This window comes from Solanum verrucosum, unplaced genomic scaffold, assembly GCF_900185275.1.
Source record: "Solanum verrucosum unplaced genomic scaffold, falcon-dt-bn FXZP01000184.1, whole genome shotgun sequence".
Classification (NCBI taxonomy): domain Eukaryota; kingdom Viridiplantae; phylum Streptophyta; class Magnoliopsida; order Solanales; family Solanaceae; genus Solanum; species Solanum verrucosum.
In genome coordinates, this window is record NW_026020302.1 from 344,371 (window position 1) to 363,218 (window position 18,848).

Below are 18,848 nucleotides of genomic sequence, written 5' to 3' on the forward strand. Positions count from 1 at the left end.
GTGTCTGATATTAATACTAATGCTCAATAAAATTTAAAGAGATTATTAATTTATCGAGTATTAATTTAATTTTACTATATATATTTTTACCTTAGTGTCTGATATTAATACTAAAGCTCAATAAAATTTAAATTCATACAAAGAGTGTGAAGTACTCTCTAACAAAACAATTTCATATTTTTAGCTCATATCAAGGCCCCAAATTATGTGGAACTGATAGATGTAGGTTGTTTCTTCCACTCTCTTAAATTGTATAGGTACCATTTATATTTGGATATAAACAACAAAGAAGTTGCTATCTCACCAATTTTCTATCTGAATTATCACCAACTATTTATCAAAAATCACACCAGTTAATACTTATTTGATAGTGCCTAGTGTACACTATCTTATTCGAACAACTTTTGGGTTAACCATCAGGGCTTAACCCAAAAATTGTGTTCGCAACACATTTAATACAACACGAGCATAAATTTGTAACCAAGGCAAGGTACATTGATTAACATATAATATTTGAGGTCCAAAACATATAAAATAAAATAGAATCTCTCACATTGTACATAACCAACCACCTATAATTTGGCAAAACAAACACTTTGGAAGCATTGGAATCTTCAGCACATCAAGATCAAATTATTTATCAAAGTATGGGACAAGACACCAAAGGACAAAACGCAGAAAGAAAAAGTCTATGATATAATTGATTCAATCAACTTTTGCCATCAACACATGGCACAGATCATTTACAGCCTCAAAAGATTGCATCCAAGAGACAGCAACAGCACAGAGCAGCCAAACTGCAAAACATATACAACCGATTATTAGTCCGAATGGAAATTAGAAATACGATAAGTTCAAATACAATGAGAAGTGCTAAAAGAAAAAAGGGCTACTGAAACATCTCGGAATCAAAGACTTAAGGACATTGCTACTGAAGCATCACGGAATCAAGGGTCATTGCCTGACTGGTTCATTGGCACTGTGACAATTTTAAGGTTTGATCAATGGAAAGGAGCATCAATATAGGATATTCCCATGGTCAATTGATGTTAAACACAGGGTAGAAATGACTAAGGCGGCAGTGTGGATTTCTTTAAGGAACTTAGCTCCAGACGTATTTGGCTAAGAGGTCATTGTTGTCTATAGGAGCAGCAGTTGGAAAACAATAGCTATAGACAAAACAACACAAGTTAAGTCTAAACCGGCAATTTGAGCAGTGTATGAGCGCAAATTCAGGGCAGAATTTAATGAGAAACATGATATTGTACAGCAAGTTGAAAATTCTTGCTACTGGTGATGAATCAGTAGATACAATGAAAACAAGAGATAAAATGAAAGGCGGCACATAAAAAATATTTAGGCATTTGAATTGGCTCTCCTGCTTGTGCTAATGTGCAACACACGAGGGATATTCCATATGCCCGAGCTTCTGCCCCAAAAGGACATTTCTTGTCCAAATTCCTTTGATCTTCTGTCGGCTAAAACTGGTCAAGAAATTCATCCAAACATACCTAGAATGCTTATATCAAATCCAAAGGTCACTAAAACATTCAAAGAAAATCAACAAGGTGATCCTGGATAGCAACATGATGAATCTATGCAGCAATTAAGATCTAGAGGTCTAGCCCCCCTTGCTTCTACTTTCCCCTTTTGATGATCAATTTCTATTTATTTATTTATTTAAAAAAGATCTTTTCAAAATAAACAAGGAAAAACACACACATGAATAAGTCTCTCGGCAACTTAGTCTACAAAACCTGAGATCATACCAACCTCACCCAATTCAGTTGACAAAAATCAAATCAATACACACCTTATCATACATGGTCAACTCAATCCGAAAAATCTCAGATCATACAAACCACATCCATACAATTCAACAACACAACTAAATCATAACAAAACATCAATAAAAAACTCTTTTTTCACAAGTGTAAAGATGCATACCATCCTTGCATTAATCCAGTGCTACTAGATTGCTGTTGCTGTTGTTGAGGAGGTGGAGCACCATACTGAGGTGCATACTGTGGAGGTGGATAACCTTGCTGAGGATAACCCTGTGGTGGATAACCTTGCTGAGGATACCCTGGTGGTGGGTATGCATCTTTAGAGTAACCTTCAGGTGGATAACCTAATTACAAAATTCCCCAAAACACCATCAGATCTAATCATCAAAACAACATATAAAAACATGAACTTTACCATAAATCATCAAAAAAATTCAGAAAAATATGAAATTGAAGCAATTTACCTTGTGGTGGTGGTACACCAACAGGGGGCTGCTGCTGATTGTAGTAACTCATAATTGAATTTCTGGTTGAAGAGAGTTTTGAGATTTTGCTTAGGCACAAAGAAATGGGGTACGGTGAAGAAGGGATATTTGTTGGGTTTTATTGAGCAAGTCAAACCGGGGACAACAAGGACTAAGCCCAGCATATTCCAAGAAACTCTCCGACTCCTTTGTTATTTGTTACGAGGAATAAAGAATAATTAAAATCAAAATTTATTTTTAAATAAGTTTATTTTATATTTTGGCTGAAATTAATTATTGTAAAATTATTTATTCTATTTTTTAATCTTATATTCAAGGTAAAATAATAATTGTGAAATAATTAATTTTAAAATTTATTTCGGAGACAATTTGTTAAACCAAACGAGGCCTTAGTAATTTATTAATGTATTATGTAATCTTTTCCAATGTTGTTCTAGGTACTAGTAAAGTACCCGTGTGTGATGCGCGTAAAGTGTCAGAAAATTCATTTTCTATATATTACTTTTTTGTTTATTTTTATTTATCATATACTAGTAGTGGCGACTATTATAGGTATTGGCGGCGATTACTGTTGCCACTAAAAGAGTCTTTTAGTGGCGACTATTATAAGTATTAGCAGCGACAAATGTTGCCACTAAAACATTCTTTTAGTGGCGACTATTATAGGTATTAGCAGCGATTAATCTTGCCACTAAAAGAATCTTTTAGTGGCGACTATTATTGGTTAGCGGCGATTAATCTTGTCACTAAAACAAACTATTAGTGGCAACTATTATATGCATTGGCGACGACTAATGTTGCCACTAAAACAATCTTTTAGTGGCGACTATTATTGGTATTAGCAGCGACTAATGTTGCCACTAAAATAGACTTTTAGTGGCGACTAATATAGGTATTCGCAACGACTAATCTTGTCTTTAAAACAAACTATTAGTCGCGAATATTAGAGGTATTGGCGGCGACTAATGTTACCACTAAAACATAAACAATAAAGTTTAAAACATATACTCAAAAACAACAATTAATAAAATAAGCATAAATTAATGACTGTAAAAAAAAATTTCAGGACCTGTAACAATAGAATGGAACTAAAAGGAAAAAATCAAGCCCACTAAATGCATAGTGTACCCTTCAGAAAATTATTCTCCTCTAGTATCCGAGGTTTAAATGAATATATTTTCTCAGGATATGACGATTTTATTCACCAGTGTATTGATACAAAAAATAATGGTGAAGTGATTCACTCAACAGAAGCAAAATACACAAATATTTAATTGTACAAACGAAGAAGAAGAAGTAGTTCAGAATTTTCAGTGTTTTAAAATAAAAAGAAATTTCTCTATTTATAAATAACAAAGGGTAGTGTGAACAAATATTTATTGTGCCTTATCATAAATGTCACAAATTTTTCGGAAAGGTCACAACCTTCATAAAAGTCACAATTTTTTATAAAAGTCGCAACTCTTCATAAAAGTCGCAACTCTTCAAAAAAATCGCAACTTTTCATAAAAGTCACAACTTTTCATGAAAGAGGAGGAAGGCTAGTTTTGGAAAGAAATAAATTAAAAGGGAATTCTGAATTCTGGTGGCGCCACGCAGGCGGGCCTAATGTTCTCTTTTATATATATATATATATATATATATATGATTGACTAGCCATATTCACATAAAAGTAATAAATAAAATAATAATTTTCTATATTAATTAGTGTGTAGATTTAGATTTTAGTTAATGATTTAAAGAATAAGTCATTAATATTGAGAATGAAATAAAAACAAAACAAAAAAAAGTTTTTCTTGATATGATAAAAGTGGCAATGAAAGTGAAAATCTATTTTTGAAATAACAAGTAAAGAGAATAAAAGGAGTAATAAATTTAATATTTAGAAAATAATTATAGTTAATAATGTAATTAAGATAAATGAGTAATTAAGTTACTTTCAATTTTTTAAACTGAATAAATAAAAATGGACTATCTATTTATAGTATTGTTGACAAAGGAAGTAAAATCTTATATGCTTGATCAAATTAATTTATTTTACTCCATCATTTATTATTGTAGGATTTTGTGTTGCATATATTTTAGAGTTTATTAGTGAATTTATGAAATTACTTATTAGAGTGAGAAAAAAAGTTTATCCAAATTGTCAAATACATATTTATGTATATATAGCATATAGTAGATGTTTAATATTTTTCAAATTATTTGTGTATTTATTATTTTATATTATAAATTCATTAATAAAAATTCTGACTCCACTCCGTATCACTATTGAGTTATGGAGAGGAGACGAGAGAGAGTTGCTCGAATGGTAAGCACCCCTCACTTTCAATTCGAAGATTGCGAGTTCGAGTCACCAAGGGAGCAAAAAGGGATGAGAGCTCTTAGGCAAGTTAAGAAAAAAAAAAGTTATGGAGAGGGGTGGAGCACCATGACATGTTCTTTCATTCTTATGCATTCCCACTCCAATAGCTTTTGGCAATAAAAGTTTTGATGTTCTCAAAGTCTAACTATGATTAAGACACTTCAAAAACCACATCTTATTGCAAAATACCTTTTGAAATCTAGCTTAAAAAACAATTAATGTAGCAAGTACAAAATAAAAACAAATTTTAATTACACGAGTAATAAAATTAGGGTCGATCAGATTTAGTTGGATGAGTTAAAATAAAGTGGAGCAAATTTAGTGATGTGAATCCTTTAAATAGGATGACACTTCTATTTTATTTTATTTTTAAAATCGATTATTTAAATGTTAGTAATAAGTAGCACGAATGTGCACATTATTCATGATGATGATGATGTAAATATAGGTTCAGCTATCAATTAGCTTTAATTAATAATATACAACATATAAATGAATACATATTTTTAAGAGTAATTTTGATCCATCTCAACAGCATCATTTCTTGTAAAAAAGTTTTTTTTTTTCTTCTCAAAGGCATAAGAGAAAAAGCTGTCCACTAATATTTAAAGTCCTTAGACAAAACAAAAGAAATAGCATTATGAAAGAGGATGAGATATAAAGTGATTTTTTTTTTCTCTATCTCATAAAAAGCTTAGATATACAAAAGAAGAAAATGTTATTTTTTTTAAATCTGATTTCTCCATTTCAGAAAAGGTATTTGTCCATAAAATATGCCTTTTTAAGTGTGTAACTATACAGATCCACCTATTTTAGCATTCCAACAAAACTTGACTTCAACAATCACTATAAAAAATTGTTAAATTATGGAGGTTTATTTATATGGTCATAAAAAAAACATTTCAATAAAGACAGGTTAAACATTAATTCCTTCTAGAAACAATCGTTGATCAACTTTTCTTTGAGAGAACTAATAATACAGTGTAGGTCATATCTAAATTAAAAAATCATCAAAAGATGTAAACAATTTGTCAATAACTAATGAAAATAACAAACTAACTAAACATGAAAAGTTTAATAGCTGAAAAAATTTATGAAATAATTCAAACATGTTCATAAGTCATAACTAATGAAATTACTAAACTAATCAAACGATTCTTGATTTCTCCGATTATTTATTGAAACACCTTATATTATCTTCATCTTCCTAAATACTTAATTTCTTTTTTATAAACGTGATAGTGAAAAATACTCACCATAAAAAATGTATTCATATCTTTTTCTTCAAAAAAATCTGGAAGATAATTTTATGAAAATTCATTAACAAACTCTAAACTTTAATTATTACACACAACACAAAACCATACAACAATTTATGATGGAAGAAATGTTTTTTCCTTTCCTACTGGTCTTCTAATAAACGGTTGATGATCAAATAATTTAAAATTAACAAATAATTTTATAGTAATGTTTTCCCTTTTTAACACTTTTACGCCCATCTCACGCGGTTACTTCACTTATACCTATAACAACATTGGAAAATATTATTATTTTTCTTTAGTTAGAAGTTCGTATGAGATTCCGATTAAATTCGAATGGACTATTTTTATAGTAATGTTTATACTTTTTAACACTTTTGCGCTCGCACGCAATTACTTCACTTATACATATTATGATATAACATTGAAAAATACTTTTTTGTTTCTTTAATTCAAAGTTTGTATGGGAGTCCGATAAAATTTGAATTGGCTCGGAAAAAGATTTCGTAGTAAAATCAAATTAGGATTTCTTGGAATTCGCTAGTCCTCGTTGTCTCCACTTTGACTTGCCCTATAAATATCCCTTCTCCACTGTACAGCCCAATCATCTTTCTTTGTGCCTAAGCAAAAACACCAACAAAACTCTCTCTACAGTTAGATCCAACCCAAATTCTTCATTAATTCAACAATGAGTTACTACAATCAACAACAACCCCCTGTTGGTGTACCACCACCACAAGGTAAATTGCTTCAATTCCATTTTTTTTGATGATTTATGGTAAAGTTCATGTTTTTATATGTTGTTTTGATGATTAGATCTGATGGGGTTTTGATTTTTTGTAGGATATCCACCAGAAGGTTACCCAAAAGATGCATACCCACCACCAGGGTACCCACAACAGGGTTACCCTCAACAAGGTTACCCACCTCAAGGGTACCCTCCTCAGTATGCACCTCAGTATGGTGCTCCACCGCCTCATCAGCAACAACAACAATCTGGTGGCACTGGTTTCATGGAAGGATGGTATGAACTTGAAAGACTCAATTTTTATGTTTATATGTTATGGTTTGTTGTGATTCAGTTACAGTTATTGAGTAATTTGTCTGATAAAGTATGTATTGGTATGATTTTGTTTGGGAGAGATCTGTATTGATCTAGGTTTTTGTAGAGCGGTTGAGGAGATTGTTTATCTGGACTATCTGTTACTATGTGTGTGTTTTTCCTTGTTGATTTGGTGTGTCTTGTCAAAACATGATTTCTTCTCGAATTATTATTGCTCTGTTTGATGTTTACTTTGTGAGCACTTGTATTTATTAACTATGGCTCTGGACCCAAACTAGAATGGGTCCTTATCATTTGTATGTCCTTTGGGGCAGAAGCTCGAGCACATGGAATATCCCTCTTGTTGCACATTAACGCCAGCAGGAGAGACAATTAGAATGCCTGAATGTTATTTTATGTGCGAACATAGTCCAGGCCTTGCCATTACTGTTGTTTACACCCTTGATTTTGTCCCTGGCTACTGAAATCGCGCTCCACAACATACTTCAGACTGAGAGAGGACTAGAAGGTGGCAGTGCACAGTGAAGACATAACTTGTGTTGCTTTGTCTATAGTTATTGGTTTCCCAACTGTTGCTGCTGCTATAGACAATAGTGGCCTCTTAGCAAATAAATCAGGAGCTTAGTTCGGCAAAGATATCCACACTGTCACGTTAATTGTTTCTTCCTTGTGGTTAAAACCAATAGACCATGGGAATATCCTTTATTGATGCTCCATTCCATTATAAGAGAAGTAGTTCACTGATCTTGCAAAAACAATCACATAATTGTCATATTAATCACACCTTTAAGTTGTTGCAGTGCCAGTGAACCAATTAGGCAATGACACTTCCGAGAATATACTTAATTGGTTTTAGTGGAGTTTTTGTCATATGTTGGGCAGTTTGTTTTGGATTTAGCAACACAGAATATGATGTTTATGAATTAGAAGTAGGGTTGGCTGGGGAGAGATGGACGTGGTCTTGGCTGCCCTAAATTTTCATAGAGTTGAGGAGAGAAGAGTATAGCGGTGGCCTTTCACATTTCAACAGCTTTGTGATTTTCTGTTTCAAGTGTTTCCCCTTTTTTCTTGTAGCACTCATTGTATTTCTTATTTCTATTGGGACTAATGATCGGTTGTATATTTTTTTGCAGTTTGGCTGCTCTGTGCTGTTGCTGTCTCTTGGATGCATGCTTTTGATGCTGTAAATGACCTGTGCAAGTGTTGATGGCACCAATTCTATCATAGTCTAGACTTTTTCTTTCTGTGTTGTCCTGCCCTGTCCTTGATAAATAATATGATCTTAAATATGACGATGCACCTTGTTATGGTGGAGAATTCAAGTGTGTATTTGCCAATTTATACCTTATTGTGCAATGCGAGAGATTCTATTTTTTATATCTTGGATGTCAATATGTGAATGCACCTTCATTTGGTTAAAAAAATTAATGCTTGTAGTGTCTATAAGCCAAGCTCTTGTGTTATATATGCTGCTGATTTCTATTTAATGTGTGACGATTACCACTTCTGGGTTGATCCCCGTTGGTTAATTATATTATATTGGCTTGTTGGACGCCCAAAGTATAACTAATTGAGTGGTGAAATACCACAAGAAGTTGGCAAGTTAGAAAATCTTCTGGCTGTTAATCTATCATACAACAGGCTCGTTGGACGGCCTTCCAATGAGAGTAGTATATGCCAGAATTTAGACGATAATGAAAGGTTGTTGATCCTTATGCTTTGTTGGTGGTGGGAAGTGACATGTATCTTGCAGAATTAGTCGAGATGAGTACAATCTGGTTCAGATGCAGCCGTTGGTTCTTGATCCTTATGGTTATGGAAACCAAATAGGTGGTCAAAATCAAGGCTATGACACTTCAAGAAGCAATAGCAATAGGTTCTTGCACCATAGATTAATTCATATATAATAAAGGAGTATTTATGGTCACTTATTTTGTTACTTAAAACGATGAAGTTAAAAAGTAAAGACCATCAAATTTAAGAGCAGAACTGAAAAGACCACCCCACAAAAAAAAGGTCCATTTATGTGAATGACCCTTGAGATTTTCTTCAGCAGATGACCCATTAGGATGTTGGGTTGGGCCCTTAATTGGACTTGGCCCTTAGAATCTAGAAACCTTTTGCTCTTTGCTTCCCACTCGTCAACTTAAAATGCATCAAAACTCTCGTTCGAATTTCTTATGAAATGATTGAATATTCTCCACAAAATCTTGAATTAACGTGTTATATGAACGAGTGGGGAAATCATTTCATATATTAATAGAGAAGGGTAGAACTATTTACGTTATATAGTCCCTTTAACATGCAAGTACGCTTTAATAATGTGTAATATTGAATTATTATTAGACCCTTCTCTTTACAAATAATGATGATTTATTGGAAAAAATTTAACCCAAATTAAAGAAGAAAACAAAAAAAAATTCAAGAAATTGAAAAAGTAAAATATTTTTATAGTAACCTAATGTAATATTCTTGTCTTTGCCTTGGTGTTTATATGTATTTGAAGTACCCTGATGATTTGTACAAGACGAATCTTAACCTAAAAAGTTCTGTGTACTTTAATTTCTAATTCTTTACTCCAAAACTTAACATTCTACTTTTCACTTCTTTTTTTCTTGTATTGTATCCTACTGAAAATGGAAAGTTTGATTTTTCTTTTCTCTATAAAAATAAATATATTAATTAGAAAAAATGTTCATTTTGCTTGAAATGTATTAAGATTACCTTTCATTATGCTTTCACGTCAATGACAGAGACAAAAATTTTATCAGTTGAGTTAAAAGAATTTGAATGAACGTATTAATCCCATTTCGCCCCCCTTACTATGTCACTTGATGTGTTAGCAAATCGTCTCAATTTAATCGAGATAATATAAACCCGATCAAAATTTTGATATACGATAAATTTCACGTGTTAAAATACTTCAAAATTAGTGATTCAACATTTACCTCTATAATTTTATTTTAAAATTTTTTTCCCCTTTTTAGAGGGAAGAGGAACTAAAGAAAGAGACATAAGACAATTTATTATTTCCAAAACAAAAAGTTTCATTGATCAAACAAGAATTAAGCCAAAATTGAGGATGTCCACACATACCACAGCCAAACACAATCATACAAACAAGAGATCAATTACAGCCAAAACTAAAGTGGAGTGTTGCCAGAAGGCATTATCAGAAATGTAGGGGTAAAGTTGGAAGAAAAAATCATTACCATTTCCATACATGTTTGAATACTTTTGTAAAACAAACAAATATATATGTATGATAATGTTAGAGCTAAACACAATTAACAAACAAAACCTACGTGACACTTGTTAATAATTTTCCTTTATCGAAAATTTAAAATCATTACAATTTACAAAGATTAGTTATATGCCATTTATTGTATCAAGACTCGCGTCTCGAATATCCTTAGATATTAAAAACAATAATTAAGACATCAGTATCGTAATTTATTTATGATTGCCATCAAAATTTCTATCACTTTAAAATTCGTGGCAAACTAGATATAATTATAATGGTGCATCTATATATGTTTGATTGATGTTGTGTGGGGGATATTGAGGTGCATGTGATGAGGTATTGTGTACATCGAAGCTGACAAAAACACACAGATGGAAATGAAAATGAGTCACAAGAAACCCATTCTTCATTCTTCAAATCTTAATCATATATACAACCAGCCATCCCTCTTAGATTCTGCCTGTATAGCAGGTAGGAACCTAGGAATAATCCTTCACCAATTATATTAAGACCTCACATATATATGTCACCGTCACATTATGAGAAAAAAAAATTGAAATTAACTACGCATTTCGTAGCTTACAAAATATTGTGATGATCTGTCACTAATTCATCTCTAAGTAGAAACTAGTGACAAATTTTATTGTTTAGTTACAAAATTTATAATAGTGAATATAATTTTTACAATATGGGAATTCAATTAAATCCGTTTTGGTAGACGTGGGATGTGCGACTTATACGTCGGTCGCGATTGGAGGTGCCTCTATCGAGGCTAGTTTGACAGAGACGTGTTCGGGATTAATTTAAAATTTATAAATTTTTGTAACGATTTTAAGTTAATAAGTAATAGTATAATAATATATTATTACTGAGTTTATATGAATTTGTACGCAATTGACGTTTAGATCTGCCCATGAGTTTGAGGTTTGAAATAATGAACACGCACATGAATAGATGTGTCTAATCGACTTATTTAAAATTATGATGTGATGTTATCTCCTTCGAATGTACTTTTCAACTACTTCATTTTATAATTAAACTTTACAATTATCAATATATTATACTACTAATCTACATAAAATCATAGAGTTTAAAATTTACGTACGTATTTCTGGTAAAGTAATAAGTACTTTTTCATCTTTAATTTAAAAATAATAATTTAAGTCTTGACTCCTAAATATGAAACTTTACGCCTAATATATGACGCTTTTCAATTCCTGAAACAAATATAAATCATTTATTTTAATATATGTATCGAACACCGAGTACCAAACTTCAGCCTCCAAATTATTTCAAAATCATTAATTTATAATTTTGGGACAAGATGATAGTGACAAAAGAACAAAACATGGGACCTACTAACTTTGTAGCTCTCACAGTCAAAATTTTAAGTTTCACCCGTGATCTTCATTTGTATCTTGTGATTATGTGAAAGTGTATTTTATTTTATTTTATTTTAGTTATATAAAATATCTTTCAAATAGATATTAAAATTAATTAATAGATGTTCAAAAGTTTAATCACGACAAATAACATGTTTTAGAAAGTGTAAAATTGTTTATTTCATCGAAATATGCTCTAAAAAGTGCAAGTAAATTAAAATAAAATATTCTTGGATGTAAAACACAACAAATGAAATGATTTTGTATTTTGCTTATTTTTTGAAAAATTATTGATAGAGAAAATGAAATGACAAAGTAATAGATGACGGAACAAAGGACACATGGTTGAGAAGCCCTAAACAATAATTCAAAAAATACAATAAAATATAATAAAAAAGTTTTAAGTTTTTTTTTTAATTATAAAAAAGAAGAAGATAAAAAGAGTGAAAATAACTATTCTTTGGGAATTTGTGGGGAAATGTGTCAGATGGTGTTATCTATTGGATCATATTGTTGATTGTCTCATCATTTTTTCACAGCTTGGTGTCGTTTTTTTGTACAAACAACCACAACATTCTCATTAGATTCCATTTATCTTTCCTCTTTTGTTTCAAACTTTACATTATAAAATAATATTTTCCAATTGCATTCTTTTTTTCTTTGGTTGATTTTATATTAGATGTGTGATATCCGCTTTAGGATCCTGACTATAGTGAAATTGCGCCGAATATAATTTATCATAGAGAAAATTTGATATTTGTTTCAAGGTCCTAAATTTAGATTTGTGTCCTATAAGATCCATGGTAGAGGACATGTGGTATATTCAAGTATTGAATTTGAATTCATATCGTGTTATAAGGCTCATTAGAGAGAGAAATTGGTATTCGTTTTAGGGTACTGATTAATTTAATTTTGTTTCAATGTAAAGCAATAACACATGAAAGTCCAATCTCAAAACTTGAATCGATAACTTTTGGTTCAGGTCGAAGAAATTCTATCTATCTCACCATATTTGTGGTCCCATACCATTCACTATGCTTTCTTGAACTATATATCCACAATCCAATGAGTTTCTGTATTTTCAGTCTTCTTAAGTCATGTATTGAAGTTCAAATTTCTAATTTTTACTTCTTGTTGTAAGTTATAATTTTGTTTGTTTCTGTTATTGTAATTTGAATCTTAGATATATGGTTTATGTAACACATGTTAATGTTTGTTTTTTCTCTTGACGTGATATGTTTAACAATCTGAAGATATACAGAAAAAAGTAAAAATAAATTATTAATGTACATAGTACTATTTGAGTTATATATACTAGAAGAATCAACTTGAACTAGGATTTAGAAACTTATATATATATATATATATATATATATATAAAGTGTATTAAATTTATCTTAATGATAGCAGGTGATATGACAATTTAAATACTACTATGTTATAAGTTTAATCTACATACACATCATTAGTATAAAGAATATTTTTACTCTACGAGGCTATTCAAATATTTTCTCAGAAACAAGATAGATTACTTGTTATAACGATAAAAATAATTTGATGATATAAAAATTCCTTACACTCTAATAATAGATATAATTGAAATTGACGAAAGGGAGTTGCTCGGATGATAAGCACTCCTCACTTTCAACCCGAAGGTTGCGAGTTCGAGTCACCAAGGGAGCTAAAGGGATGGGAACTCCTAGGGAGGGTAAAAATAAAATAAAAAAAAATAAAAAAAAATAATAATAAAAAAAAATAAAAAATATATATGGTCAACAATAATATATTTAGTATAATGCATTAATGGAGTTTGGTGAGGGTAGTGTGTATACGACCTTAACACTCTAATAGTAGATATAACTTACCTTCTTATTTTATACGGTCAACAACAACAAATTTGGTTAAGTCTGGAAATCATAATGTGTACGTAGCCTTAACACTCTAATAGTAGATATAATTTACATTCTTATTTTATATGGTCAACGACGTCATATTCAGTGGGTCTAAAGAAGATAGCGTGTATGTGACCTTAACACTCTTATAGTAGATATAATTTACATTCTTATTTTATACGGTCAACAAAATATCTAGTGAGGTCTAGAGAGTGTAGTGTGTACGCGGTCTTAAAACTCTAATAGTAAATATAATTACTTACATTCTTATTTTATACGGTGAACAACATAGCCAGTGAGATATGATAATTAAGGTAAGTGTGTTCGCAGTCAACAATATATCCAGTGAAATTTGAAAAGGAAAGTGTGTACGCTGACTTAACACTCTAATAATAGATATAACTTACCTTCTTACGTTATACGGTCAACAACAAATCTTGTGAGGTCTAGTATGTATATAGCCTTAAAATTAACTATAATAGTAGATACAACGCACATTCTTGCTTTATACAGTCAACATCATAAGTATAATCTAAAGAGAGTAGTGTGTACACGACCTTACTCCTACCTCGTGTAGGTCGAAATACTGATCCAACTCTTACTCTCCCCAACCCTTACCCTACTCTCACTCCATTTCCTCTCTCTTTCCAAGAATCCAAATATAGGTGGGGGGTGATGGGGGACTAGAAACCAAAAAGGAAAGAGGAAAAAAAAACTTTTCTTTGTCACTCCTTTAACTCACAAGGACCACCACAAAACACACAAGCCCACTACACTACCAATCTTAGTCATTATTTCTCTATCTACTATCACTCCTGTGAATGCAGTTACTTCATTTTCCTTTCCACCTTGTACACATGAATATCTAACAATAATCCCAAACTCAACATTCATTCAATGAAACTTGTACTCCATTACCTAAAATTCACACCTTTTTCCCCTTTTCATTTCCATTCCCTTCTCTAACTACTCTGAAAAAAACATTTGTTTGCTTCTCTTGTTGTAGGAACTAAAAACACCATCATAAAAATGAGATCTTTTAGTCCTTTTTTAGTTCTAATACTTCATTTTGGCTTATTGTATGGATCTTTATTAGCTGATGATACTACTATGCAGCTTAATGATGATGTTTTAGGCCTCATTGTGTTCAAATCAGCTCTTCTTGATCCTTACTCAAAACTCTTATCATGGAGTGAAGATGATAACTCTCCTTGTGCATGGGAATACATCAAATGCAATCCAATGAATGGTAGAGTCACTGAGCTCAACTTAAATGGTTTAAGTTTATCAGGAAAGATCGGTAGGGGGCTCGAGAAGTTGCAATCTTTAAAGGTACTATCTATATCAAACAACAACTTTACTGGTGCAATTAGCCCTGAGTTAGCCTTGTTGACAAATCTTGAAAATCTTAACTTTAGTCATAATGGCTTATCAGGGAATATCCCTGGATCTTTTTCAAATATGACATCTTTACAGTTTCTTGATCTGTCTGAGAATGCGTTATCTGGACCTGTTTCTGATACCATGTTTGATAACTGTGGTGATTCGTTACGTTATCTTTCTCTATCCGGGAATTTTCTTGAAGGTTCATTTCCTAAAACAGTTTCAAAATGCACTAGTTTGAATCATCTCAATCTTTCAAGAAACCATTTTTCTGGTGACCCTGGATTTTCCGGGGGTATCTGGGGATTGACAAGGCTTAGAACATTAGATCTTTCACATAATGAACTCTCTGGATTAGTACCAATTGGTGTTTCAGTTTTACATCAGTTGAAAGAGTGTTTGTTACAAGGGAATCATTTCAGTGGAGATTTACCAGCTGATATTGGATACTGTCCACATTTGAATAGATTAGATTTGAGTAATAATCAATTCACAGGACAAATTCCAATGTCACTTCAAAGGGTGAATGTTCTTTCTTTTCTCAGTTTATCAAACAATATGATAAATGGAGATTTCCCTCAATGGATAAGTAACATGAGCAGCTTGGAGTTCTTGGATCTTTCAGGCAATAGTTTAGAAGGAGCATTGCCTGATTCAATAGGGGATTTGAAAATGTTGAAGTACTTGAGTTTGTCTGGTAATAAATTAAGTGGAAACATTCCTAAGTCTATGGTGTATTGTACTAGTTTATCGACTATTCGGATAAAAGAAAATGCATTGACTGGTAGCATTCCTGAAGGATTGTTTGGTATAGGATTGGAAGAAGCAGATTTTTCAAGAAATGAGTTAACTGGTTCAATCCCTCCTGGTTCTGGTAAATTCTTTGAATCACTTCAAGTTCTTGATCTATCAGGAAACAATCTTACTGGGAATATCCCAGCTGAAGTGGGACTTTTCTCCAAGTTGAGATACTTGAATCTTTCTTGGAACAATTTTCAATCTAGATTGCCTCCTGAAGTTGGATACTTTCAGAATCTAACGGTGTTGGATCTTCGACACAGTGCTTTAGTTGGATCAATTCCTGGTGATATATGTGATTCTGGTAGCTTGGGAATTCTTCAGCTTGATGGAAATTCATTCACTGGACCTATTCCTGATGAGATTGGAAATTGTTCATCCCTCTACTTGTTGTAAGTATATTTATTCTGATTTATCTCATTATAGTATGGTGCAGCCTCTCTATAACAGTCATTTCACTATGAGAACCATGTTTTCTGTGGAACCGATCTCTCATGTTATGTTATCTATTACAACATGTTGCTATAGCAGCAAAAATAATATCGGAACAAACAATGCTGTTATAGAGAGGTAGCAAGGGATATGTTTATTTGAAAATGAGGTTCTGTATCACTTTTGCTTTGTCTATTTTCCCTGTAGTTCTTGAATTGAATGTCAAATTTGTTAAATGCAGGAGTTTGTCACATAATAATTTAAGTGGCTCAATACCAAGGTCCCTTTCAATATTGAAGAAGCTCAAGATTTTGAAGCTAGAGTATAACCAATTGAGTGGTGAAATACCACAAGAACTTGGCAAGTTAGAAAATCTTCTGGCTGTTAATATATCCTACAACAGGCTCGTTGGACGCCTTCCAATGAGTAGTATATTCCAGAATTTAGACCAGAGTTCCTTGGAAGGGAATTTGGGAATTTGCTCACCCTTGTTGAAAGGTCCTTGTAAGATGAATGTGCCAAAGCCTTTGGTTCTTGATCCTTATGCTTATGGAAACCAGAGGGGAGGTCAAAACCGGGACGATGGAACTTCAAGAAGCAATAACAAAAGTTTCAAGAACCATAGATTCCTCAGTGTTTCATCCATTGTTGCAATCTCTGCTGCAGCTGTGATCGCGGTTGGAGTAATGATAATAACCTTGCTCAATGCTTCTGTTCGAAGGAGGATCACATTCGTTGACAATGCCTTGGAAAGTATGTGCTCAAGTTCTTCTAAGTCAGGGAGCCTAGCCACTGGAAAGCTTGTGTTACTGGACACCAAATCGTCCCCGGATTGGACTAATAGCAGTCTTGAATCAATCCTAAACAAGGCATCTCAAATCGGTGAAGGCGTCTTCGGGACTGTTTACAAGGCTCCATTGGGAGGGGAAGGAAGAATAGTAGCTATCAAGAAGCTTGTAACATCAAAAATCCTCCAATATCCTGAGGATTTTGATAGAGAAGTTAGAGTTTTAGCAAAAGCAAGGCATCCAAATCTAATATCCTTAAAAGGGTATTACTGGACTCCTCAACTTCAGCTTCTAGTATCAGATTATGCACCAGAAGGAAGTTTACAAACAATACTGCACGAAAGGCCTTCGTCTTCAACTTCCCTTCCCCTGTCTTGGTCCACTCGATTCAACATTGTTCTCGGAACAGCCAAGGGACTAGCACATTTGCACCACGCGTTTAGGCCAGCAATCATACACTACAACATAAAGCCTAGCAACATCCTCCTTGATGAAAACTTCAACCCGAGAATATCAGATTTTGGGCTGGCAAGGCTTGTGACAAAACTCGATAAGCACATGATAAGCAACAGGTTCCAGAGTGCACTAGGCTATGTAGCACCTGAATTGGCATGCCAGAGCTTAAGGGTGAATGAAAAGTGTGACGTTTATGGTTTTGGAATGTTGATTCTTGAAATTGTCACAGGGAGAAGGCCAGTTGAGTATGGAGAGGACAATGTGTTGATACTCAATGATCATGTGAGAGTTTTGCTTGAGCAAGGCAATGTGTTGGAATGTGTTGATCCAACTATGAATACATATCCTGAAGAGGAAGTTTTGCCTGTTTTGAAGTTGGCATTGGTGTGCACTTCTCAAATACCATCAAGTAGGCCTTCAATGGCTGAAGTGGTTCAAATCTTGCAGGTCATCAAAACACCTGTTCCTCAAAGAATGGCAGCATACTAAAACATGTCACAAACTTGATGAATTTCCCTTTCTCTTTGACTTTCTATCATCCTATTGTTGTTATGTTAACCTCCTAATTTGATGTTTTTGGACTAGATAGTGATAGAGAGAGTTTTGTACTTCTCTGTCATTTGATGAAATATATGAGAGGTTGGTTCAATGACTTCAATCATGTTTGTTGTTCTTTTATGCATTCTCACTTCATTTATTTTTTGGAAGTATATACTCATGAAAACTGAGTGAAAGTGGATACAAGATTGCAAGTAGATGGTTACTTCTGTGTGTGGTTGTTTGTAATGGCGGAGTCAAAATTTCACTTACGGGATTCAAAATATATAGAAGTACACACATCGAATAAACCAAGTGAATTCAATACCTACTATATGCATACCAATAATACTAATCATATATATACAATATAAAATCTCGATAAACCCCCCTTATGCCACCTAGCTCCACCCCTTATTGTTTGAGCCTGAAGCCTTTTGACAGAAATCACCGTATATTATATTGGGTGAAATCTCTGTTTGAACTATCATTAGAGCGTCTTTTCACTGATTTTTTTCTGACGACACCAAGAGTGTAGATTTAATATTCTCTTGGCTGTTAGCAGAACAAAACTTTGAGATTTGGGTGTCATATTCATCCATGGGACTATTATAATAATGTATAAGTCAGTGTCTTTTCTATGTGATATATATATATTCAACCTACTGCCAAGACATCACAATTTTGAATACAGTTATAACGTGGTAATACACACAAACAAAAATAAGGAAAAATTACTTAAATACACAACACTTCTTTACCTATTCTCAATATTTCCCTACTCTTTTACTAGAATACAAAAATCCCTTATTTTCTCCCAATTCAACTTAACCGGATACTTTATTAGTTTAAGTATCCGCCCGTTATTAATTAAAGTATCTGCGCTGCTATATTATGCATTCGCCCGTTAATTAAGTATCCGTGCTGCTAACAACTTAATAATTTAAGTATCCGCCCATTATTAATTAAAGTATCCG

At 32.7% G+C, this 18,848-nt stretch overlaps 3 protein-coding genes across 3 annotated transcripts; 2 read left to right on the top strand and 1 right to left on the bottom strand.

The window, feature by feature from the left end:
• Positions 1-473: 473 nt before the first annotated feature.
• Positions 474-2,436, bottom strand: LOC125834939 (cysteine-rich and transmembrane domain-containing protein WIH2-like). Its single transcript, XM_049514087.1, has 3 exons — positions 2,252-2,436; positions 1,948-2,131; positions 474-797 (listed from the first exon to the last, which is right to left on the bottom strand). Exons 1-3 carry the CDS (start codon positions 2,301-2,303, stop codon positions 752-754), a joined length of 282 nt encoding a protein of 93 aa, XP_049370044.1. The 5' UTR covers positions 2,304-2,436; the 3' UTR covers positions 474-751.
• A 4,040-nt stretch (positions 2,437-6,476) lies between these two features.
• On the top strand, positions 6,477-8,336 carry LOC125834943 (cysteine-rich and transmembrane domain-containing protein WIH2). The gene is made up of 3 exons (XM_049514088.1): positions 6,477-6,636; positions 6,740-6,920; positions 8,093-8,336. Exons 1-3 carry the CDS (start codon positions 6,585-6,587, stop codon positions 8,136-8,138), a joined length of 279 nt encoding a protein of 92 aa, XP_049370045.1. The 5' UTR covers positions 6,477-6,584; the 3' UTR covers positions 8,139-8,336.
• Positions 8,337-14,247: 5,911 nt separating this feature from the next.
• Positions 14,248-17,992, top strand: LOC125834933 (probably inactive leucine-rich repeat receptor-like protein kinase At3g28040). The gene is made up of 2 exons (XM_049514081.1): positions 14,248-16,050; positions 16,332-17,992. The coding sequence occupies exons 1-2, from the start codon at positions 14,507-14,509 to the stop codon at positions 17,821-17,823; spliced, it is 3,036 nt and encodes a 1,011-aa protein (XP_049370038.1). The 5' UTR covers positions 14,248-14,506; the 3' UTR covers positions 17,824-17,992.
• The last annotated feature ends 856 nt before the right edge of the window (positions 17,993-18,848 follow it).

What these genes read in the sequence shown, in the direction of transcription:
- LOC125834939 (XM_049514087.1), bottom strand. Translation starts at nt 2,303, where the DNA reads ATGAGTTACTACAATCAGCAGCAGCCCCCTGTTGGTGTACCACCACCA. An exon ending in TGGTGTACCACCACCACAAG is followed by an intron (nt 2,132 to 2,251) that starts GTAAATTGCTTC and finishes TTTTGTAATTAG; the next exon opens with GTTATCCACCTGAAGGTTAC. An exon ending in ACTGGATTAATGCAAGGATG is followed by an intron (nt 798 to 1,947) that starts GTATGCATCTTT and finishes TATGTTTTGCAG; the next exon opens with TTTGGCTGCTCTGTGCTGTT.
- LOC125834933 (XM_049514081.1), top strand. Translation starts at nt 14,507, where the DNA reads ATGAGATCTTTTAGTCCTTTTTTAGTTCTAATACTTCATTTTGGCTTA. An exon ending in TGTTCATCCCTCTACTTGTT is followed by an intron (nt 16,051 to 16,331) that starts GTAAGTATATTT and finishes TGTTAAATGCAG; the next exon opens with GAGTTTGTCACATAATAATT.
- LOC125834943 (XM_049514088.1), top strand. Translation starts at nt 6,585, where the DNA reads ATGAGTTACTACAATCAACAACAACCCCCTGTTGGTGTACCACCACCA. An exon ending in TGGTGTACCACCACCACAAG is followed by an intron (nt 6,637 to 6,739) that starts GTAAATTGCTTC and finishes GATTTTTTGTAG; the next exon opens with GATATCCACCAGAAGGTTAC. An exon ending in ACTGGTTTCATGGAAGGATG is followed by an intron (nt 6,921 to 8,092) that starts GTATGAACTTGA and finishes ATTTTTTTGCAG; the next exon opens with TTTGGCTGCTCTGTGCTGTT.